Source organism: Lottia gigantea, assembly GCF_000327385.1.
Source record: "Lottia gigantea unplaced genomic scaffold LOTGIsca_84, whole genome shotgun sequence".
NCBI lineage: Eukaryota > Metazoa > Mollusca > Gastropoda > Lottiidae > Lottia > Lottia gigantea.
In genome coordinates this window covers 1,096,963-1,122,491 of record NW_008710779.1, presented here as the reverse complement: position 1 = coordinate 1,122,491, position 25,529 = coordinate 1,096,963, and the positions used below count along the sequence as shown (strand labels likewise).

The 25,529-nt window shown below is 34.5% G+C and overlaps 2 protein-coding genes across 2 annotated transcripts; one reads left to right on the top strand and one right to left on the bottom strand.

The window, feature by feature from the left end:
* Positions 1-9,118: 9,118 nt before the first annotated feature.
* LOTGIDRAFT_169325 (hypothetical protein) lies at positions 9,119-10,002 on the top strand (the record flags this gene model as incomplete). Its single annotated transcript, XM_009067641.1, has 2 exons — positions 9,119-9,335; positions 9,818-10,002. The coding sequence occupies 2 exons, from the start codon at positions 9,119-9,121 to the stop codon at positions 10,000-10,002; spliced, it is 402 nt and encodes a 133-aa protein (XP_009065889.1).
* A 13,800-nt stretch (positions 10,003-23,802) lies between these two features.
* Positions 23,803-25,092, bottom strand: LOTGIDRAFT_133359 (hypothetical protein; the record flags this gene model as incomplete). Its single annotated transcript, XM_009067640.1, has 1 exon — positions 23,803-25,092. One exon carries the CDS (start codon positions 25,090-25,092, stop codon positions 23,803-23,805), a length of 1,290 nt encoding a protein of 429 aa, XP_009065888.1.
* Positions 25,093-25,529: the final 437 nt, after the last annotated feature.

The window sequence follows — 25,529 nt, the reverse complement described above, 5'->3', positions numbered from 1 at the left end:
AATTGATGCTATCAGTATCCCCGATAAACGTGCAAACTTGAGAAAACCTCTTTACAATACCTTTAAGACTGAGATTTTCACATTGTTGGAAAATGCATCAAATGCGACATAAAAAAACAGCCCTCTTTTCTTTATTGCGAAGATCATTTATTTACTTATTTAGCTCTATTTCTCATATTGGCAATCGAATTAAAGACCATTAATCACTCCAATTGTCTGCCTTTGTAAACTAATTAGTTTGTTGATAACTCTAAATACTGGTTTAATGGTCAACCTATATAGGTCATGGTACTTGTTTTGCTCGCTCTTCCAGAAAAAGAACTGCCATATCAAATGGCAAAATAAGGAAAGTGCAAATTAATAGTTTTCATATTAATCTCATGCTGCCGACACGTGTTTCGGATGTCGGATAAACATTATACATTAAGACATCATTTAATGACAAAAAGGCTTAACTTTTAAATTTTACTTTAAGCGTTGGTGCAAAGTATATGGGCGATTTCACTTAACATGTAAGTTCCAATACATCAGCTGATCAATCAGCGGCTAGAATCCACGACCACCATTGATATATGTTTTTGGCGCTCTCTCTGTACTTTACAGCCCCTTCCCGAAGCCGGACTGTAGCATCCACTGTAGCGTACACGCTTACATGTGGTTATTTCACATTGATCTAAGGTTCTGGCGCTCTCCCTGTCGGAGATTCGCAGGTCCTTTTCCAAAGTTGGATATCAGTAGCAACCACTGTAGCCTACACGCACAGATGTGTTTATTACTTACGCTTCCAGTTGAGATTTGGGGTAATAAGCTGTTTGTAATGCGGTACTTTACATGTCAAAAGCATTGAATATTTGTGAGACAAATAGGTGTTGTCTACAGTCTGTCACATCATGATTGTTAGTATGAATGATATGTTTACTCTAAATAAATGATAGCCTTACTGTCTGTCACAATTAGAATTGGTTGATGATGCATATCAGTTGGATCCGCTTTATTTACCTTTTCTTAGTTACCATATCATAGTTTCGGAACTAGCGTGACTCTGTATTGACAGCTTTCGCAGATAAACTGATGTTTACGTTAGAGACACGAACAAAAGATTTATGTGGACTTTTCGGCATTTATGCCGAGTTGACAAACGGTATTTTGTGAAAAAGACGCTCGGCGAATCTAGGAGTTGAGACTCGTTCCAATTATAGCATACGGCTCTTTCAATCCGGTTCCGTTAGTGATTAAACCCGTGTGCTACAGGCTGTACACATTGGAGATTCATATCTCTCGATAGGTAAAATCGCAAAGGCTAATGCTGTTGTCCTTGCATAAGTTCTAATAATGAATGAAAAAAGGAGAAAGACCACAATTTCATTTCATTTTTTTAAATTTAAACGGCAAGAAGAGTCGGAACAATGACGTTATTGTCCACTGTTGTTTGTGGATAATTTAGCTGAAGAATTGAAAAAAATATATGACATCTTCTCTATAATGAGTACAAATTCCTTCACAAAACCTATAATTGCGACAAAAGAGATCTTTCCGCGTCTGTCGCCTATCCTTTTGGAGTGTTCTTTCTATTTGTATAGCAAACATTTTGATTGCTGATTTCGAATTTCTGTCTGATTGAAGTGCTAGATTAAGATTGGTGAAACCTTGAAAAGTCTAATTACTTTGATTTTTTATTCTACCCTAGTGCATTGTTCGATAGCAAATTCTAGATTTCATTTCACACTTGCAGTCAAGTGGATTACGCGACAGACAGTATTTCTTTTCTCTTTACTTGGCTTCACGGTTTTTTACGAATGGATAATTTTCTACAATACCGTCAAAGAGAACTGCATCTTTAAAACGAAGTTTGAATTGTTTTGAAGGTTCAAAATTTAACTTAACATATACCTCTAGTTACTAAGAGAAAAGTGTAAATTGGGTCTGAAGTGCAACAGTCATCATTTCGAAAACAATGCTGATCTTTATCTTTTCGCCGTTGTCACTGGCACATTTTTTTCTCAGGAGGAATTGTGCTTTACTGGCACATACAACCACGAGGGAACAATTCCAAACTTCCTCTTTCCTCTCTGTGGTTTTAAGCTTCAAATGTAACTGTTTTTACACAATGTCAAGTAGCATCAGATGTTTTCATGGTCCGGATCAACGTTCTTCCAACCATTGGTTCTAAAAAGTCTACCAATTTAGACACGATCGAAAGACAGTGACGTAAGAGCTACGGTAGATGAAATAAAGTTTTTGTTCCCGGCAGTATTGAATTGAGGTGTTTTTCTCCTGAAATAACTAAACTAATTTAATCTCACGTTTTCTAATTGTAATTGATTACATTTGGTCCAGGTCAAATTCATGTCAAATCAACTATTTATTACATTGCTTGATTGAATTTGATTGATTCATCATAGTATCTTAATTAGCTTTCGTGCTTAGTCTATATATCTTACGTTTTTAATCAGTCTCAATGAACAATGTTTTTAAAGTGTATTTAAGTGCGTTATTTAGTAGACGCAGCATTATGTGAAAGGGAAACAATCTTTTTTCCAAGATAGTTGAGCTCCACAAGGTTTGTTAGAAACGCATTTGTTTGAGTTTAATATGTTTCGCGGTTAGATTTAAATAAAGTGTTTCGTTAATATTGTTATAATGACATATTTGCTTCACTAAGCAATAAAGCAACACTGATGCAATAGGGTTACCTCTTCACTTTTTTAATCAATACTTTCCAATTCTCGAAATCCCTGTGATTTCAACGGTCTTATCTTCAATATATGTATTCAGATAAATTCCTTAACAATTTTAAGACAATATCATTCCTTTAATTTAAATAGACGGAGTTACCATCCATTTTACCAATCGTACCTTCTCTGAAATGAGAATATATTTTTTAGCTAATCTAATCAGTTATAGTGTTCACAGCTTATCGTCGAAATTTGAGCCTTCAAATCCATGTGTGTCCAGAATTATCAGCGTTTGCAAGTTAAAACGACGACTCTTCTATCCTTGAGAGTCTCCCATAGAAAGGACATACAAATAGAAAGTGAAATTTCTAGTTTGAGGTTATGTACTTTCAGTGCTTACACTTCTGATAACTATTTATCTATATTCTAATGGCCAACCATGACCTTTAACAAGACTGTTTATTACACCTTCTAATGATTAAGTCTACAACTGTAATATGACTAATTACTTTGATAACCCTCTGTCTGTCACGTCAATTTTAAGCAAGACAGATCAAAAACAAGGTTAACTATCCATCATTATGGTGGTTGGTAATCATGGTCTGGAAGCTGGTTGTAGTGGCATGTCAGAAACGTAAGGTAGGAATTAGTGATGTAACTGGTTTAAAAAAACTTTAAAGGGGTTGTAAAGAGGTTTTCTAAACTTTTTATATGTATCGAGGACACTGATAGCATCGATTTCGCCATTCAATCAAACGTCTGTGGTTCTTGCAATTCTACTTAATATGAGCTTTTTAAGACGTCACTATCGCTGATGATAAAGCTGCGGGGACACGTATCCTAAACATTTTTCCTATGCGAAGTTACCTATCTAATTGTTTGTAATCCTGAGTATTGGAAAGGACCGTTTTATTATTTATCTTCCAAAAAAAAAATTTCTAGAAGCCAATAGCGCCTTTATATCTTCTTTATATATGTTTATAACAAAATACGACGGTCATCTCGACAAAATTGGATTCCACCTTTTTGGACTTTCTATCTTATGCCTTTGGAATAAAAGCCGTAATTATCTTCACAATCAATTGTCAGAGTAAAGAAAATCACCGAAATTTGATCGATACGTCTTTGTTTACGAGGAATATCTGCCACAAGTAATTGAAATAACCGACACGTTCCAACTTCCTCAGCAATGCGTTACACCATAAAGTAGACGTAACTAAGTTTATGTATGATAATAGTTGCCTGTATAACTAATAGTGTTACAGTACTAATGAATTGTAAAAAGGTTTATTGAGAAAGGGTCAAATCAGATTATACTGACCGATCATAATGACCTGACACTGACATCGAACGCGTAATCTCATAAAACTTGGTTTTAGTGCAACAAGACTCATTTACTTTTCATCGGACAGGTTCCAAAAAATTACCATTGTTCTAAGGCATATGGCGTTTGAAAAAGGTGGATTATCTTCACCATGTCAAGCTTATTACTAACTTAGTATTATACCTTGACTGCAATAGCTATCTTTCTTGTGTGATGGAATGCAGCGATTTGATTGTATTGTGCACCAGCGAATATAGCCAGACAGACTGTAAACACTATTGTTTACAGATTTTTAAACGAGAGTCCAATTGGCTGTATTCGAATCGCTGCGTTGACAACCTTCCGTGAAACAAGAAAATCAAGGTATAAGACGAATATACGAATAACTTGACACAGGATTAGGTTTCGCCTGAGTAGAAGCAATAAATAAACCCAAACTATTTAAGATATTTTTTGAATATCTAACTTTTTCGGTGTCCTACACATTGCAACATGGTGAGGTAGCCTTGAAATTATTTGTTAGAAAAAAGTCTTGAACAAACAGATGTTGAATGCAGCGATCCGACACTATCAGAATTTTCATGCTCTACCACAGAACATAGACAATTCCAGATGCACGGTAATACGATCTGAAGTGCAAGGTCGTTCATTAAACTTATTTACGTTAATAAGGATCTGTGGTTAGTTAAAGAAGCTATTCTGAAAGTTTTGCATTTTGGGATGAATACGCAAACTTTTAGTAATTTTATACAAAGTTAGGTATTTTGAAATGGCCCAATCTTTCCAACAAACAGTTAAATTATGTTAACGGCGTAAGTATATCGAATATTTTAGGGGATTGGTTTGGTCTGCTTAGTTAGCTCGATAAAAGGACAAAATTCCAATCAGCAAGGTTGTGGGCAATGGTACTTTAACTAACATGTGTATATTAACTTACGAGTGCATGTTGTTTATAGGTGAACGAACTTGCCGTATATTCCAGATGTCGTTTATTATATATTTATGATATCTGACCATCTGGACTGATCTGAAACCGGACGTTACATACATATCATTGAAGTTTTGAGACCCCTCTCTCGTGGCTCGTGGTCACATTGCTAAGTTGCCAAGTGATATTATTTTAATGGTTGGTAAAGGCTATTCAATATGCGAAAATAAGTGTTTTTTGGGGTAAATTGCCTATAATTAAGTGTTGTTTAAATGCGTATAAAGTTCAAAGGAGTACAGTGTTTATATTCTACACCCTGAGGAAAACTGGCCAAAATGGACAGGAATAACACAAAACTTTCAAAGTAAGTTGTCTTATAGAAAAGTTTAGAAAGTGTGGTGTGAACGTTATCATTCATTTGGAACATCGAATCAAACTCGAAGTCAAAAAAAGAATATGATATATAAACGGGTTGACCATGTACATCAAACAAAGTATAGGTTTTTCAGAAAATAAAATCATATGATACAACCGTTTATCAGAAATTCAAAATCAACCCCCCCCCCCCCCCCCCTACCTCCCACCTGAAAAAAAAAAATCTGATTACAAAAACCTAATGGGTGAAAGATAACATTGTCTAAAAAATATTTTTCCTTCCACGCTAATCTTTAGAATAAACAAAATATATCTATCAAAGGTGGACAATTCAGGCAAATTTCTCCTCAAAGTCGCCTAATCAGCGACTGATTCGATTTCTATCTCTATAATTTGTAAGCCATTTGAAGTAATAAATCTGTAAGACGTCAAAAGAATAGATTTCGGATAACTATCAATAAAGTTTTTCTGGATAAATGAAGAAGATGGATGTGACAGTATGACGAAGTCTTAAAGGGATTGTTAGATTACAGAATTGAAAGTACAAAATACTAAGATGTTGTTCAAATCTATATTTACCATACTATCTCCATCAACAACTTTTATAATAAACAACATTCACGTGCAGTTATTACTGATGACGTTATAATATCAGCAAGAATTATATGTGGTATTCAAATCTATGTAGGTGGACATTGTAATGTATATGTCTTCATAAAGACCACACTTTCAAGCTGATATTTTTTCGTTCACACTGACCATCGATGTTATTTAAAACATCAAAAGTTATTTCACAATTTAAATGTAGGTGTCATAGAGCTAATTTGAAGATCGTAGAGCTTTTTAAAGGATTAAAGTGCTAATTTATTTCTCAATTTCAATGTGAGTGCTACTCTGAGAATCATAGAGCTAATTTAAGGATCATATAGAGCTAATTTATGGATCATAGAGCTAACTTGGAGAATATAGAGCTAGTTTGAGGTTTAAAGAGCTAATTTAAGGTTCTTAGGGGTAATTTAAGGAGCATAGAACTAATTTGAGGGTCATAGAGCTAATTTGGGGTCATTGGGCTAATTTTGGGTCATAGAGCTCATTTTGGGGTCATAGAGCTCATTTTGGGGTCGTGGAGCTAATTTGAGGATCATAGAGCTAATTTGAGGATCATTGAGTTAATTTAAGGATCGCAATAGAAAATTTGGATTAGAATACTTTTTTGTTGAGAGCCCATCCATATACATCAGTGTTGCTTACAATTGATCTGTTTTCAATAATTACCTGTCTTTCCAACCTTTGAAATAATTTGTTCGGTTTTATCATTTTAATGCGAAACATCAGGCTTAAGCATTTTTTACATCTAAATTAATTACTCATAAAAACTAAGTTCACTAATGGAATTTTGCTAAAAGTTCGGAATTAAATTTTATATTAATTGGCTCAACGGAAGGAATGATTATGAATGGTAATGCAATTTTATGGGTTTGAAATTACATTAGAAACTTGCCATGTCATCGGGATATTATTGATTTTCGATTGGGTCCTTTTGGGTGGGTCATTTTTGGGGGGTTTCATATGTAAACAACCATTGATATGAATGAAATAAGTCTGACTTTTCATTGATACGTATCTTGAATCATGAGTTAAGACACAAATACATGTAGGTACATAAGGACTTTATCAGATCTGCCTGAAAAGGGTACGTAATTAATAATGAAACCAAAAATACTTTAATTTTGCACTATTTTTTTCCGATCGTTGCCTATGATCATAAACAGAAGACAAGAAACAGACAACGACGATCCATAATGTTATCGATTGCTTCAAGTTGAATACACACCCAAGATTTGAAATATATATGTTTGACCTATTTAAACTCATTCAATAATTTAATCCAGTTTAATCCTTTTACTTACTCCCCCAGGATATATATCAGTCATTCCATTATTTAACAAATCCGATTAACTACTCCTAATAAGATTTTATTATTTTGTCAAGAGCATCCACAGACTGTCTCCGACTATTTATTTAAAAAGATGAAATCCACTTTTAATTTTCTAAAGAAGAATGGAAATTAAAAGCGGAGTAAAAGTGGGGGAGTAAAAGCTCCATTAAGATCTACAGTGGACAGATCATAGTTCCTCGTTGAACGTCTCGCTAGGGACGCGAGTTGACATAGTGTGACATAAGCTTACACTTTACCTTGCATAATTACGGATCACACTTATCTCCGGAATTCAAACTTTCATGTCGACTGCCCACACAGTTTTAGCACCTACGACCTTATATTAGAGAAACAAATTCAAATCCACCTCTTTTCATTTTATTCGAGATAAGGGAACGAACAACTTTCATTTCTTTAACTACATTCATTGAATCAAGAAACAAAAACCTTGTTTCTATCATTAAGCAATCAAATTCAGATAATGTATCTCGTTAAGGTTTCTTTCGTAATGTAATTGCATTTTTTTTTATCTTCTTACGTGTTTGGTTTTAGATAGCAGTTAGCATGGATCTCCGTGGGAACACGACAACGGATGGGACCAACAAAATGGTATATTGTTCTCTCGTTTTAGACTTTTACGCAATGTCTGTAACATGGCTTCGGGTTCATTTCCGTAAAGTAATTAGTTAAATCAAGACATTACTTCAGGACCTTTTTCTTTGTTTGTTTGATGGTTCTTAAATATTAAGGAAATGAAAATGAAATGAATGGTGTATTACATCCTACGTTTCTTCTAAAATGGGCTAATGATGACGGGCAACAGCATTCAGTGTGCAGTGAGGGAAATGGTAGCAGGACAGTGGCATTAGTCTTCTTTTTAGATTTCTAACAACATCCGAACGGCAATACGCTTTTGCATATTAAGGAAGGTCCATGACCGTACACACGGTCAATGTCACGTGAAATAATACAGCAGAATATGTATTGAAAAATGCATTTAACATGTTTTGCTCACCAGGAAAACTGCAATGACTTTTTCGCAGTTTTTTTCTGCAAATTATGTACTAAAATGACGAACATGTTATGATGCGTAGGACTGGAAATAACTTAATTTAATTAGCAACGCCCGAAGAACCGTTACTTAGTTAAAAGGACACGAGTTTATCAGTTTTCTTTCAAATTGCGAGAATCATTTCATTAGATATGATCTCCTTAAGACTGTACTTTTGATATCTTAATGTTTATTCACAATTTTCTATATCCTCGGAGGGCATTATCATAGCGGGTATGTATTATATTTCTTTGATTGAACCAAGCGCTTTTTTGTCATCCAAAGGCTAGGATCAACGGGTGGGCAACAGAAACTGTGGACTTTCTAGAAACGCATGGATAACGTGTAATTTTATTCGAAATAAATGGTAAAGGGACGAATTTTAACGTTAATCTTACAACATCTTAAAGGGTTGCGTTCAACAACGATCTCAGTAATATTACTGATACATATTATTGTAGGAAATATTCGTATTCTTTGTGCTGTTATCACAACAAAAATAACTTTAAGTTTTCAGTTCTGATATTAAGTTCTTGTTTTCTTTTTTTAATGTTTTTTCTAGCTGTCAACATACACAGACTTTTTAAAATTTGTCTTGTAAAACGATACACGACAATTCACGTCTGATATTAAGCTTTTGGTTTTCTTTATTCATTGGTTTTTTTTAGCTGTAAACAAACACAGACTTTTTAAAAATGTGAATTGTTAAGCGATACACGATAGTTTCGGTGATCTTACCACTGTTTTAACCTTTGATACTCATCAACCTTCGCTTTCTCTTTTCAGGTGCCTTTGATTCGCTGTACAACCAACGAAGGATAGTGCCATGGAAGTGACTTGTAAATGTCCACTCGTATTACTGGGTGTATTATTTTTGAACTTTGGAACAGTGTTAACACATCTAGAATGGACATGTACATTAGAAACTAAACGTGAATCTCCCCGCGGTGTTTGTGGTCAAAGATTACCAGAAGTTTTATCCATGGTGTGTAAACGATATGGAGGTTATCGAGATACTTGGTTCAGAAAAAGAAATGGCGAAGGTAACTTTTTATAATTTTAAGATCTGCCTCATACTCAGTTCTGTCTTCTAATTTATGACATTCATGAATAAAATGAAATAAATGCAGTTTTAGGCCCTACTTTCTGCAACATGTGGGCTAATAAAAACGGACAGCGCCATGCAGAGTGCAATGAAGGAAATTTTGCCAGGATATTGGCATTAGCCTGCTCTTTTTCAATTTCCAATTATCAGCCTGTAGCACATTCAGAGAGAGAAGGCCTTCCTCCTGTATCATATGTTCTGAAAGATGCTCAGTCGTTTCATCCTTCGCCAGATGAAGCTTTTATTGACGTAAGTCTTTCACAGGACAGTGAAGACAACACTTTATTTTACAAATATCAAACCATAACAATCTGAAATTCAAGTGTCAGTCTCTTCTCACAAAATTGGGGTGGAAAACGTTTCAATCTTTCAAAAACTGAAGACGAGCAAAATTTAACCAAATATATATTTTTTTTTCAGGTACAAATAGCAGATTGGGAAATATTATTTTAGGAAAACGAGATGCATTTTCATATCTTGGAAAACGTGGTCAGTCGTATGGTGAACAAGGAATCACTTGTGAATGCTGTTATCATTCGTGTAGCTTCCGAGAGCTAAGACAATATTGTCGAAATTCCCAACAGCGTATATCTATCAAAAAATAAGCCAACCAATGGGAACCAAGAACTTTAAAAAGCATCAACATCGGAGTAAAGCGCCATATAAAAAAGTCATTTAAATCATCATTACGATAAGTTTTATCATAGTGACAATTCGCTGCCATTTTGTAAATTATAATTTTCGTACAATATACTTTGTCGTTGCTGAAACTATGTTCCATGGAATTGCTGATTGGGAAACCTTGTGAACTAACCCAAACTGTTATCGTGTTACGTAATGAATTTTTCTGTTATGTGTCGCTTATCTTAACTTTAAAGCGTGTTTATGTTCAAAACATTCTCCGTGTTCTTAAACTGTGACGCAAATACCATTTCACGAATGCATATGACAAGTTTCGACTTGGTGAATGTTCCATGATAATGACTTGACAAACGCTAAAGGTTGGAACCGGGAGACGATAATTTTTGTGATGACAGATGCAGTCAGTGGTAATGTGTGGTATTGACATCAAGAGTGTTGCCCAGCCTTCTCTGAAACCAGTAAAAGTCTTAATTGAGCATCCCAAAGCTGTTAAAAGGTTTTGGTCAAGAAACCAGAAATAAAAAAAAAGGAAACTTACATGTCAATCGTTGTTTGGCAACATTCAGAATCTCATTTTCCCACTTCATGGACTATAAGTCTGAAAAACAGTAGACATATATAAATTATAAGATACAATCAGACTGAAATGCAGTTCTATATGTATTGATAAGCTTAGCATATTTTGCAGCTGAAAAATTGTATGCTCATTAAAAACATTTGGTTTCTTAGCCGACAGTACCAATTTCAGTACCCGTATAAGATATCTGGAAAAATTTTTTCGAACGAAATTCAAAACAGATCCCAGAAACCCTTGAAATTCACGTGCCATACTGTTGGCGATAATAGTCTGACAATTGAGCCCATACTCGTTTCTGCTGGTAGAATTTTATCTAATTGCAGATGAATAAAACATTCTGATTTTCATTCTGAAACATGACATGGATAGCTTAAAACTGTGCTCTATCAACTGGAAAAGCAAAACTTTCGCCCATTCAACCCAAAATTACCGTTCACCATTTACTACAGAAAAGAGTAAGAAAGATGTGATTCTGTAATCTATCAAAATTGTATTACATGGTCAAATTAGGCTTACCACTGTCTGTAATAAAGTCATGTGATTGTAATAAAATGTTATGAAACGTTTGTAATTGATTGTAAATGTGAAACAAAGATATTTTTAGTTTGAATTAAAGTAATCATCTTTCATTAAATATACATTAAGGTAGCTGCCTGTTGGTCTGGAGTTGGATTGCGTATCAACTTGTTCTTGATCGAACAGAAGCAGAAGTTGATCTGGTGTGATCTGGTGTAGATTTCACAAACAGCTTAAGTCGGCGAAATCTGTTAAAACACACAAAGTTTGCTGCAACCCTCCGTCTATGCAGTATGCAACACCACAACAATAGCACAACGTATAAGATTCCTTAACGTTCACAGGGCCTTGATAAACTATATATCCCATTCGAACAGCTAGAGCCTGTTTCCATGTCAGCTCTTTTGACCTTCACTGCAGACAGGGGGACACCAGGCAAAAAAATCCAAAAATACTATCTCGATCATTTAAAGGACCCAAACCTTGACCCCAGGTCAAGCGAACATTCGTCCTATTCACATTAATTATATATTCAATATAACAACATATCAATTAAAAGATATTTGTCAGAAAACATTATTCAATGAAAATAACACCAGAAAATTATTCTATAAAAATCTGAGGGTGTATTTCCCCAAAAGGTCATTTTTATAGTCTCTGATTAAGGATATTTTTAAAACATGAGGTTTACTCATGATATCTGCATGTGACAATGTTACTTGACAATGTCTTGGCAACAAGAACAGATGATGATAATTGCCAATATTGTACATTAACTACAACCATATATTATAAAGGGTAGTAACCGTACGTGGAGTCTCTTTTAAAGTGATAGATTCGCCATTTTCGGGGTTGATTTGGGTAATAAAATTAATAGTAATTAAAATGTATAATTTCTTCAAAAATATCTATAGCTAGGAATTTCATTTTCTTTTTCTATATATGGCAAAGTCTCAAGAAAAGGCGAGTCGTCAATTGATTTTCAAATGCGGATACACATAGATTTGAAGGCTCATATTCGAAGATGAACTATGAACACTTTTTACTGATTAGCTTAGCTAAATAACTCACGTTTCTAAAACTAAGGTACGAACGGTCAAACAGTTGGCGAATCTATCCCTTTAAAATATGATGGCACTATTGCCAGCCATCGATTTGTTTTGACTCCCTTGGTCCATCGGCACAGGTTTGCGAAACTAATGAGTCGAAAAATAATTGGGTCATTTGAATGGAGACCCCGTTTTTTCGATTAGTCCAAGAGCTCAATTTCAACATACTTAAAGGTTAACTCAATTGAAAGGGTCCATCGAGAATACTTTTTCAGAATTTCGCCCGCCAAACCATCCATGAGAAGCAATATTCAGATACTAAGCTGCCTTCTCCTTGGAGGTAAAAAGTCCCACCTATACATTTCGTCTTAATTACCTCAAAATTATTGTACCACCGTAACACGGATAAGTAGGACATCAAACGGGGTTATGTTGCAATTCATCTGATACAAATATCTGTAATTGTATTTCACAACATTCATTACATAGTTCACTAAGTTTGTAGGATTCGATTTTCTTAATTCAAAAATTGATTTATCTCAAGATTTTACTGGATTTAATTGGAACATGTGTTAATCTTGAGGATTCTAGTAGAAAGGCGAGTTATAGCTTCTTTTTCCGCTGGTATTTACTACGAGAAACGACATATACCATCCAAAGCGCTATTTACAAACCATAGATCAAAAGCCTAATATCAATGAAGCACGTATAATTCAATAAGAAAATGGATACCACAGGTTTGCAATAAAAACAGTATGCGGTCTCTGCCGAGCGGGATGCAAAAACCGAGATGATCGCAAGTCTGCAATATCCGAAAGACGCATCATGGGGAAGAAATTTGATCACACATTCAATGTGATTCGGGGTTTGTAATAGCTGAACATTGTGAAGATGGGATCACACCTGCCGCTTCAATTAACACTGGAGTGACCAGGTGTGGTGCATGAAGTACCAATCGAAATAACCAGGTAGATTAAGAAGTCTGTAATAAACAACAATCGTGATGAAAGATAATGCTGATTGTGTGTTATCTATATATAATTAAATGATTATAAGAGAAAGGAGATATATCATTATAGGATCAGCTAATGACATGACATGGGATGATCAGTTCAAAAAATTCGTTTAACTACGTCAATACCAACTCCCTACTCGGCTAATGAAGACGGGAAATGTAACGTGAAAACAACTTTGCAGGCCATTGGTCTTTTTTTTCAATTTTCAGTTCCTGAAAATGATTTTTTTCCTGCTTATAATATTAGATACGTTCCGGTTTATTGTCGAATGAAAGCGGAGTTGCTGAAAGGTTTCTTTGATTCTGTTTCAACGTAGGACATTCAGTGACAAAACTACAATAGGGTCTGGTTGAACCAAGTCTACAGGACCCATCCCTAAAATTACAATCAAACTAAGCAATCAGAGTGAAATAGAATTAACTACTAACCGAAAATCTTTAAATCTTCCATTAGCAGGCATTAAATTGACTTACAGACGGGTCTCAGAATGAAGGAGAGCATAATATGTTAAAAACCCGTCATTGGGGAGGAGCCCGACCCACTTTAGTCTGAGGTCCCCTACTCAGTTGAGCCACTGCGGACATTACTGTTAGAAAGGAGCTGGATAAAGACACAATTTCATAAATTCGTACGTCCTTCTGCTTTTCAGTGGAGTAAGTAGACATTTGACTGCGACACTACCGACTACGTTTCAAATTTCCAGTAACCCGGGGCGATATGAATCTTGTTAATTATTTTTTTTCGCCAGTGTTAAGCTCTTCATCGAACCAAAGTTGCCATAACGACATGTATTAGATTATCAATAGGTAAAAGAACTTTAATAGATTCTTAACAATAAGGTGTGAAAAAACGACAAATCCTGGAAAATAAATGCGCATTAGTTATTGGGAGGTGGATGTCCGTCGTTATCCTAGGATGACCCTATCAATCAGGGTGCAAATCTTTTTTTACGATGAAGTTGGAGTAACTTTCAGCAACCCCCTTGCGAAACTTTCATAGTCAACCTATTTAGAAGGGGCTCATTTGTACGACTCCGCAGTTGAAGATCTTCAATTACTATCATGTTATGATCTTGCTTTTTTGGCACCTTGGATGTTTACACGGAGAAACCGAGAAACATTGGTAGGACTATAATATGTCAACCAGAAAAGGGCAGAACAATGGCCATCGAAGAGAGCATCATCATCCGATCTTGAATAAACCACGAACAACTTAAAAGAATACTACCTCTTAGAATGGACATAAAATGGACTTACCATCTATCATATATATATCAATTAAATTAAGTAATTATTGAAACACGCTTCTAAGCATGTTTCAAAATTACTTAGTTTAATGCATTTATTGGATTGTAGTAGGATTGTGTAGTATAGTTTTGCCATCAGGTAAGTCCACTAATGAACAAAGACTCATTCTGGCCATGTTTAAAAATTTCTTTTTTCTTTTGGTTATCTTTAAAGGTAGTATGCCTTTAAGCACCACATAAATTCGGTTAAACAATATATTATCACACACGGCACCTGCCACATCAATTCTGGTACGGATGTTCTGCCATTCCGTTCTGATATAATTGTCTCTAATATCCTTTTATATTTTAATCATAAAAAAATACAGCAATTATGACAGACGGTCATCAAAACATTCACTTCCGATTTTCTGCCTCAAAGGAAATAGACAAGTTTCAAGGAAAACGCGAGGGAGGAAAACACTATCGTATCAGTTTGCTTAAGACAACTGTTAAAACAAACTGTAATTGCTCTCTTCAGGGCTGAAGTTACTAAAGCTCAAATTCCATCGACCATTCCCTCCTTTAGGGCACTTATACTGTTCAGAAGCAATTCAAAGTAGACGTAATCCAAATATTATGATAAGATGAAATGAGAGGTGATGACGTATTGTTGGAATTATATGTCCGTCAAGTTGCTCATGTGTCATGAATTCTTTAATATGAATTATCTGTTGATATTTGGGAAATGATGAGATGTCTTGTAGAATGATATAATCTTAGTAAATGACATCATATCGTCTCATACTGTTAATTTCTACCAACGACATATTCGGTATAATCATAATATTTACATTTCAAGGAATATTAAAGAGCGTCTCGTATATACCTCTTTAACTGCTGGACGAAATTAGATATCGACGATCGCTCTTCTAAAACAATAATTTGTCGTCATCTTCAGTGGTTCGTTCCAAAGAACCAGTCATACTGCCCTTTATCAAAAGCATTGGTTTCGGGTTTTTTTCCCCACTAAACATAAGTTTTGCCATATCAAAAGGCAAAGGGTCACAGAAATCACGAAAAACGTTTTTCAAAACTGTTAAAAAGCGGATAACTGAACTGAAACCTGGATTTTTTCCAATAATTTATTTAATAAAGTGCACGAATCGACTTCATGGAAACAACTATTCAAATAAATGTCCAACTGAATCGCTGATTTGTGACAGCCACAATCAAGTTGCGTCATCTATTAAGAATATTTATACGACTTAATCCCCTTTCATTGAGTTCCGAATGCATGTCATGTTAACCGTATCATTTGATACCTTACTGAAAGTGGATACCTTGGGAATGGTATAAATGTTTAAAAAGTTGCACCACACCCATTACAATAATATAGTTCATTCGTAGAAACCCGATACATTTAATGCCTTGCATAATGATTATTTTTCGGCGACAGTCGCGTTCTAATGACGTTATCTAAACCACTCGAAGCATGTCATCAAGACCTGTATCTTGCTAACAGTGACGAATTATGGGATAATGGACCCTTTAAAGTCCTTACGAATTGCTCTATTTTGGGTTTCGCTATCCCATAATTCGATATCTTTAGAACGCAATTGGCGAAGAAAACTTATTGGATTAAAATGGAGACGAAAAATATCAGAAAATATACGAAATTGTAACCTTTTTTGATTAGATTATCCACACGGATTGTGTTATAGTTAACAGTATTAATAAAAAACGACGCATTTTCTTCATTTTTTTCCATACCAACAATTTGATGTTTTAAGCGGATATTCTATTGTAATGAGATACCAAAGTCTTTTTTTCAGCAAATTATATTGAGATAACCATAAAATTCTTTGAATGTATTTCATGTATTATGTTTTCAAGAGATATAATCAAATATTTTATGACGTGAAAGAAAATAAATGCGATATTTCAATATAAAAATAATGGCTATCAGATCCTTTAATCTTTTCAATCTATTCGCTCATTTCTTCTTGTCACACAAATATTCAAATGAAAATAAGAAAGAAGTTCCTTTCAATGAGATTTAATCTGATTTTCTGAATAACTAAGACGAAATGGAGTATTACGTCTCGACAAAGAACGGAGATATATTTCAGTAATCACAAGAATATCTCCTGAAACCTTTAAAAGATTTAAGAGGGATTGTGGTTTAGTCGGTTAAAAAAAACCGCAGACATCTTATTTAAAATTCAGAAATAGATAGACCTATTGAAGAATGGAAACACCAGTGTTACATCTTTTTTCTATTTCAGGCACAGATAGACCTATTGAAGAATGGCAGCACCAGTGCTACATCTTTTTTTTCAATTTCAGGCACAAACAGACCTATTGAAGAATCGAAACACCAGTGGTATGCAATCTACATGGAGAAAATTTTTACTACGACGATGGCAGCATAAGACAAATCTTTCTGTTGTCCAACCTTCGAAGAACCTTTGACGTGCCGAGTATGTAAGTCGGTGACACTGACAGTCCAAAAGGACCTTCCGACCTACATCAAAAGGAACCCGGACTGTAAAACCCGATGAGGGGTTCAAACTCTCTTTGTCACATCGAACATAATATATAGGCATACATAGCAACACAATCTTACAACAAAACGGAGAGCATTGGAAGCAATTGTGTCCGTGCATCACCAACATTCCACATTCCATTTATTATCATCCTCTGTTCAATTATTTGGTTATGAATGAAAGCGGCAACCCAGATAACTTATAAATATCTGTTGTTTTAAATAAAGTTTACATTGACGAACTCCATTATAACTTCCATTAATATTCATTACTAAGTCATTTTGAATCAAATCTACAGTAAGATCTCGATCACATCAATTTCTCGTTGATTTTCCCAATATAGATGACAATTTCAACAGATTTTACGGCAAATGAACAAATATGTCGATTATACCTACCGAGCCTTGAGAATCGACCCAATTGGCTTAATAAAGGTAATGTAGGCCATTAGGTTAGTGATAATTAGCCAAATTCTAAAAGAAAGAAGATGAAATTTCTGACATTTTATTACAAGCTTTCATCTCATTTTTTGAAACAATATTCTAGAAAATGATAGCAGCAATAGTACTAGTAGTAGTAGTTTGTTTGGCGAGTAGATGTAAGGTTCCGACCTAACTTGGATTGGGAATTTTAGGTTGTAACATTGCGGTTAAGCAATGTTACGAAAGCACAGGCACAGGCATGTAGGCGTAACCTCTAGTGATAGAGCAATGTTTGTGAAGTTAGTTTAAAAGAATGATTTAGAATATTTGAAATGCAAATCCATTATCTTCCGAATCTGAAATATATAAGAGGAATACTGGATTGGGGCTATTTCAACTTTCAAATGGCAAAGTTGGTGATTGTACTGTCTCTTGTATCATATGTCGTCCCCTCATACCATTCGCGGTTGTGTACTACTAAGTAAACTGTTGGTCTTATCATGGTGGGTCACTTTTTTTATGAATAACTGAAAATTCAAATTCTTGTATCATGTCATGACTCACAGATGCAAAATGTCATCCCTCGTTTTTACCTTGGTCTAGGAATCACAGTTTGACCAGTAGTTTCTAATCTCTCCTAAACTAATGGCTCAGTGCGTATTCAAGAAATGTCATGCTATTGCGATATCAAGGAACAAAGCTCTATAAATGTTGTAATGATTCTAATTCCACTGATAAATATTTAGATGGCTGAGTGACTACCAGACTCCATAAAATTAATCAGTTAGAACAATGTCATCAACTTATTTCAACACAGACAAATCGTTTAATTAACAATTTACAGCGTTTCTTTAATCGGAAAATCTGTCCTTAAAACTTTGAATTACTGGTCGGTTGATCTCCCAGTTCCGTGTTTCTCTGAGAAGACGCAGTGGCTCATGGGGTTAAAGGCTTGCATGCTCACCAGGGTTGTCTTGACATAATTATATCAACGTAATACCTTTGCATTTAAAGATGGTTTCCTTATTTTTTAGTGTCAAATTAAGCAAACTATTTGATTAATTGGTGTTTATAATAAATTATTATGTATTTCTTAATCATATCATTATGTTCTTATTTCATGTAATTATGAGTTTTAACCAATCATAATTGTCCATGTATATACAGTCTGGATAAACAAAAAAAAAAGACTTTTTGACTTTTCTTGATCGGTCACTCATTGGAATTCTGCTGGTAATTTAGCTAATTATGAATTAATTATGGACATGTGAGACAAACTGATCTTTTCCCAAGTCATTAGAACACCTCTACTTTCTATTAATATACAATGTAAGTATTAGCATTTTCATGTTCATAAATGGAAATAAGGGAACCCATCTTTAAAGTCGGCACCACTTTACAAGTATCAGTGATGAATGTCAGAGAACCAACCTTCTAGTGGTGCAGACGGAACAACAAATCCTTGTACTCTTTGCTCCTTGCGCTACAGAATTTGTATGTTAAGAATGCCTCTACAATAATTTGAAGTCGAAAATATAAAAGTTTATACCTCTGTCCTACCGCATAATTGGTTTTGACAGATAGAATTTTTCAATAGCGAATATAAATTGTAATTCAAAGCTGTAATAGACCTTAACCTAATAATGTTCAGTTGGTTAGACTTTTATAATACGACATACAGACTCTGGGTTTTATTCATAAAGATTCTACTCCAGTGACACAAATTCCTGGGCTAAGATAGGATTGACATTTCTTTGAGTGTTGTTGACAATCCGTTAAGAAACTCAAGAGTGTTGTATTCTTGTTAAGTAACATTTGTCTGAATTTCCTGGATTTTCAGCCTGTCATTATGAACATTTTTCACCACTGATCATTTTGACCACAGAAATCTGTCTATGTGTCAGGCATAGTTGATTTGGGTCTTGAAAAAATGTACATGGCCTTGAGAACTGTATAAACATCGCACAATTCTTCGAAAAAACACGTAATGCTAGGAGAAGCAAGGTAAGTTAACTTCCGAAAATGGTGTATCATGCCCTTTAACAAACTTACATGTTTGACATTATCTTTCGTATGATCTCGATATTAAACAAGACTGAATTTGCTTATTGTATTTTCAGGCGTAATGATTGGATAATGCATAAATGCACGCTGATACAGACCAGTGTCTACAACGGTTCTACATTGATTCTCAAGCTTCGATCGCTTATGTCGCTGTCCTGGCAAAATGTTCATAAACTATTGCAGGATCTATTCCTCTATTTCATTTTCACAATCATGTATTTGACAACCGTTTGCATTCAAAAAGTATTTCGCAATAACATTGCCCTCATTTTTGCTAATTGTCTATTATAGTACAGTGATATATGTATTTTTAAAAAGTTTAACAGGTCAAGATGTTGTGTTAACAGACGAAAATCGGGCACGAGTTTCAAATATCTATATATTAGATTTTGATAAAGAGAGAAATCTGAAACTAAATGGTACTAAGAGTATGGTTGTAATGACAGAGGTCGTTTTTAAATATCTCTCATAAAGTTTCATGTTAGACGCAAATTATATAGTAAACTAAAAAAATATAGATTTGTGTGTCTTGTTTTAAGATAATTATTAAAGGGAAGTAACCACTGTCAAACTAGTACAAACGACCAGGACTCGAAATTCATTTACCATCTGTTTCCATGTTAAATCACGAAATTCAACATTTTATAACTTCTTCAAGAAATCTCGTTGAAAAACTTTCCAATATAGCCATTACTTAGTTTCTGGACCAACATTCAACATCAACAATTTTTGCATACGAATGTAGTCTAGGCTATTTTTTAGAAATCTTCTTTCTCTCTCCCTTTTGGGGTTTTTGCATGCCTATTTTTGGTCTAGATTTGGAAAGTAAACCAGTACATTTTATCAACATCAGTTAGACTGTCTCTGCACACAAAACAACTATTTTTAGGAATATTCCTCAGCATGAAAATCTCTCATAATTTCACAAAATCCGAAAGAAAATGCAATTTCAGAGATCAAATTCCCCGATCTTTGGCAACGATCTTTGTTTTGTTTACCTGATCTTCAGTCTGTTACCTACTACTTTTCTTTCAAAACATATTGATTGAACATAAAAACATAGATTAACCTTCTGAAATCTACACAGTAACACAAAATCAATCTGAGTATAAGAATAAAAATAAGCAAAATGCAATACTTAATTCAATGAATATGTCAATAAAACCTGCCGAAAATTAAGTTTCACGTATGTTTTTTTTTTTTTGCTTCAACAAAGAAACTTTTACTTCTCTTAAAAACAGATTGCGAAAAACGATCAGTTTTCTTGTGACATCTGCATAACTTGCATAACTCACTGTTTGAAGCATTAGCAACTACAATAGATTCAATAAATTGACAACTGGGGATAAATCGTGTTAAGACTTTATCGATAATGTATTCCTTAATACATTTTCTAAAGCCAAACCTCAGCTCGACGGATTTCATTATGGCGTGGGTTCATGAGTGCGCCTACTGCTTTGATATTTCTCCCAAATTCGATGAGTTGTGCATCCCTTAGAAAATAAGAACATCTCCATCGGATTTATAGTCAACTTTAAAATGTCAGAGAGAACATAAATCTATATCAATTTCCATCCAAGTTTCATTCAATTGGAATGGATAATGTCATTTCTAATGTCAAGGGAGTCTTCCTAAATTCCGTTTTCATGTGGTTGTATTATGTATAGGTGAAAACACCTACTAAAGTGGTGAGCATACTGAAAACAATTCTTAAGGAATTGAAAACTCATTTCGCTTATCACACTCAATAGGATAACAGTGATTTTTGTCAATAAGTAAAGGTCAAAGGCTTTTGTAATCAAAATGAAATTACACTTTTCTGCGCCAAGTGGGCTAATGAAGACGGGCAACGCCATGCAGAGTGCAATACCAAAATTTGCCAGGACAGTTGCATTAGCCTGTTCTTTTTCGATTTCCAACTGTCGAGAGATCTTTACCGTGCACATTCCGTAGCACACGGGGCCTCGATTTAATATCCCATCTGAAAGACTAGGAGCTTTTTCCATGCCAGCCCCTCTAATTTGCATCACAGACAGACGGAAACGTTGTATAATCAATAAGTCATTATTAAGTATATTGTGTTTCTTACCAACAGATTTCTTGTGAATGAAACTAATTTATTCAAAATTGATTTTTTATTGTTAACTATTTTCAATTGATTTGGTACCTATAACTTCAATGCTGTTTACTTTAGTACATTTGTTGGTGAATAACTTTCCTTTAAATTATATGTTGTTTTGAAGAAAAGCATCGATTAGTGTTCAGAATTAAAATGATAAAATAATGTTCATACAAATGATACATATGGAATTAAACAGTTGACATGTTTCATAGATATGATGGGATCAAAAAGAAATGTTTGTTATTTACTAGTGCTAATATTTTGGTTGACAGGTAAGTTAAAGAGACAGTGGCTCACATACGACATATTGCACTTTTAATTTTGAATTAAGAACTTTAATTTTCACAAGGTGATAATTCGTGTAATTTTCAATTAAAAACTTAAATTTTCACAAGGTGATAATTCGTGTAATTTTCAATTAAAAACTTTAATTTTTAAATAGTTGAAAAAAATTTCCACCACGAAAAAAATTAATGAAAAATTACACGAATTATCAGCTAATTTTTTAATTCAAAATTAATTTTCACCAAGCAAAAATTAAAGTTTTTAATTCAAAATTAAAATTGAAAAATGTTGTATTTGTGCCACCTTAGATGCTTCTTGATCTTGAATATATGTAATCAGTATTCAGAAGAACTAGAAATGTACCAAAATTGCATAATTCCTTCAAAAATATCTTAGTCTAGGAAATTCTCTTCTATGCCTTTCTGTATTATGGTAGTGTCTCTAAAAAAGGAGACTCATCTTTTTAACTTTCAAACGCTGATAATTCTTGACACACGGATTTGAAGGCTAAAATTTCGACGGTGAGCTGTAAACACTATTACAGAGCTTAGCTAAAAATAATTCTCGTTTCTAAGACTTTTGACTGGTCAAAAAATGTCCCTTTAATGTGTATTTTTTATGAGATTTTCGTTTCAGAACGGAATTATACCCTTAGCTTATTCGCTCTAAATCTTTGATTTTATATTTTTCGCATTCCAGTGTTACATAAGAAAATGACGACTGATTAATAGATAAGACTATCATGTAATATGACGTGCCCACTCTGCTAACATTCTAAACGTAATCAAATTTTCATGAAATATTTCAAAACTTTTTTTTGTTGATCAGGAGACGATGCTTATCGATAATGAATTTGATTGAAACAATATTGTACTTCAATATTAAACATTCTATATTTGTACATAATATTCTGACAGTCCCTGAATAGCGAGGCGTAGGTGGGTAGATATCTGTTTGATATTTTTTATTTGTCTTATCTGATTTCTGGAAATAGTACATCATCTTATTCAGAAACATCTTTGATAAATTGGCATGTCAGGTCGACATGGCATATTTTGCTCCATTATTAACCACAACCATCCCCAAAATGCCTACTATTCAAGCGAGAAAAAATAAATGCAATTAAATGAACATATTGAATGATGTAATGAGCAACCCTTCTCCTATTCTTTCTGACCACAGCCCAATTGCATATTTCAGCTAGACTAAAGTAGTAACACATGTCGTAAACTTTTGCAGTACAGTATAGCAAAGTAAAGAATGTTAAATGCAAAACAAGATGAGTAAGGGAACTTAAGTGGGTTGGGGCCCCTCCAGTGGTAATATTTTAAAATATATGCTCTCCTTCATATTTTTCTTGAGGTGGGGGATCCTTAGCAGGCACAAGTATAAATCGGACCACATAATTTGTAATCTTACCAAGAACAATGCAATTTCAACACATATTTAGCAGTAGCAGTAAAATATAATGTAGCTATAAGTTTTAACTTAAAAGACTTAAAAGGGCCTTCCGCTTCGTGTGGGTCGAATTTTTTTTGCTCAAATTTTTAAAAACTTTACACCAAAATCTAAAGAAATGCGTCCCTTAACGAATCTGAAAGTTTTAACTAAATCCAGCCCTTAATTTTTTAACAATACTATTTAATAACATTATGCTTGTTGGAAGCTGTTTTAAAACTACTGAACGGATTTATCCTCTTTTAAAACAAATTTAGTCTGATCAAATAGATACATCCAGATATAAATAGCATACTTTAGCAATATTTTCAGGTATAATTTACGATGTTTTTGATTATAGAAATTTTACATACTGCTCCTTTAAGGTTGCAATTGAAAACATCTTTGATCGTAAACGTTCAGTTTAATCAAGCAATAAATTGAAATATAACTGTCTTGATATCTCTTTTCTTATATTTCTAAGATCCTACACAATACTTTCTAGAAAGGCATTTTTGCTTCAGATGTAACTGCATTATTTTTATTCAACTCTGCCTGCTTCTTTGATTCTTCCTCAGACCTAGAATATGGTCGGTGCAGTTTATCACGTGATAAGGTGACACCAAAGCCTGGTGTATCTAGAAGATCAATATATCCATCTTTGGGAAGCGGTTCATCAGGAAACAGGCCTCCAAAATAAGGAACAATTGCGTCAGCATTCGGACTCAAGTTAATATATTCGGCTAAGGGACAGTTTGAAAAAGCATACTGTAGATGATATGAGTACACACTAGATCCGTGAGGTATGACCAATACATCTTGAGCTGCAGCCATAGCAACTACTTTTCTGGCTTCAGTAATGCCTCCTAACCACGTAATATCTGGCTGAATAATGTCCACACAGCGACTACTTAGCAATTGTTGAAAACCATATCGTGTGTACTCGTGTTCTCCTGATGTTAAAAGAATGTCGGAACTGCTTAATGCTTTTCTTACGTCTTTGTATCCTTCATAATTGTCCGGCGGCAAAAATTCTTCGATCCATTTTAATCCATAAGGAGACAAAGCATGTGCCAGTTTTATGGTGTATGGTACCGTTAACGCCATATAGCAGTCCAACATCAAAGGGAAATCATCTCCCACTTTCTCTCGCCATCCCTTGAAAAACTCAACATTTCTCTTCAGTCCGTCATCACCTTCTGAGGGTCCATATGGGCAAGGTACTTTAGCTCCAACAAATCCAAAGTTTTTAGCAAGATCTGGTCTTGAGGTTGTGGAATACACTGGTAACCGTTCTTTAGTTTTCCCTCCCAGCAAGGCATAAACTGGTTCTCCTCGTAGCTTTCCGAGTAAATCCCATATTGCAAGATCTATAGCACTAATCGTTTGAATCGGTAGTCCTTTACGCCCGTAATTCACAGTTCCACGAAACATTTGCTCCCATATCAGTTCCACGTTGCGAGGATCTTGACCCTCAACAAATCGACTCAGATGCTTCTCAGCAATGTAACATCCTGGTTCACCACCAATAGTCACACCTACACCAACCGTGCCGTCATCAGCTTCCACTTCAATAACTAAAGATCCCAAGGCATTGATTCCCCATGACTTTCTTGTTTTACTGTATAATGGGTACATCGACATGGGATTAGCGATAGGTGTACCAGCTCCATTAATCCAGTGATCGTCAGCAACATCGTGACAATCGGCACCTTGATCACCAGCTTGTCCTTCTTGTACGGTGTAAGCTCGAAGAGTTTTAATTGTGGGAAAACCTCTCGTCGTCGCCATTTTACTAGTAACTCTATACCCTACTCTATTAATGCGTTATCACAACACCTTGAACTGATAACACTGTTATTTCATTAGAAAGATATGCAAGAGAGTATTGTTGTATCATTTTATTGGGTCATAATATAATATCAGATAAAATTTTCAGTGATTATTGAGCCATAAAAATGATATAAGATGAGGTTTTTGGCGTTATTGGGTCAAAATGACACCAGATAGGGTTTTCAGTGATTATTTGTTCATAATATCAGATAAAGTATACAGCGTCACATCAGGCATGGTAGTGAAGAAAATCATTGGCTCTGTGAACCAAAAAGTTTTGTTGACTCTGATGATAATTTCCGAAATATAGCAAAATCAGAAGAAATTATCTCTTCGCGCACATTGAAAATCGCGAAGGCTTGAAATAAGTCATAATTTAGCTTCAGTTGTCTGTT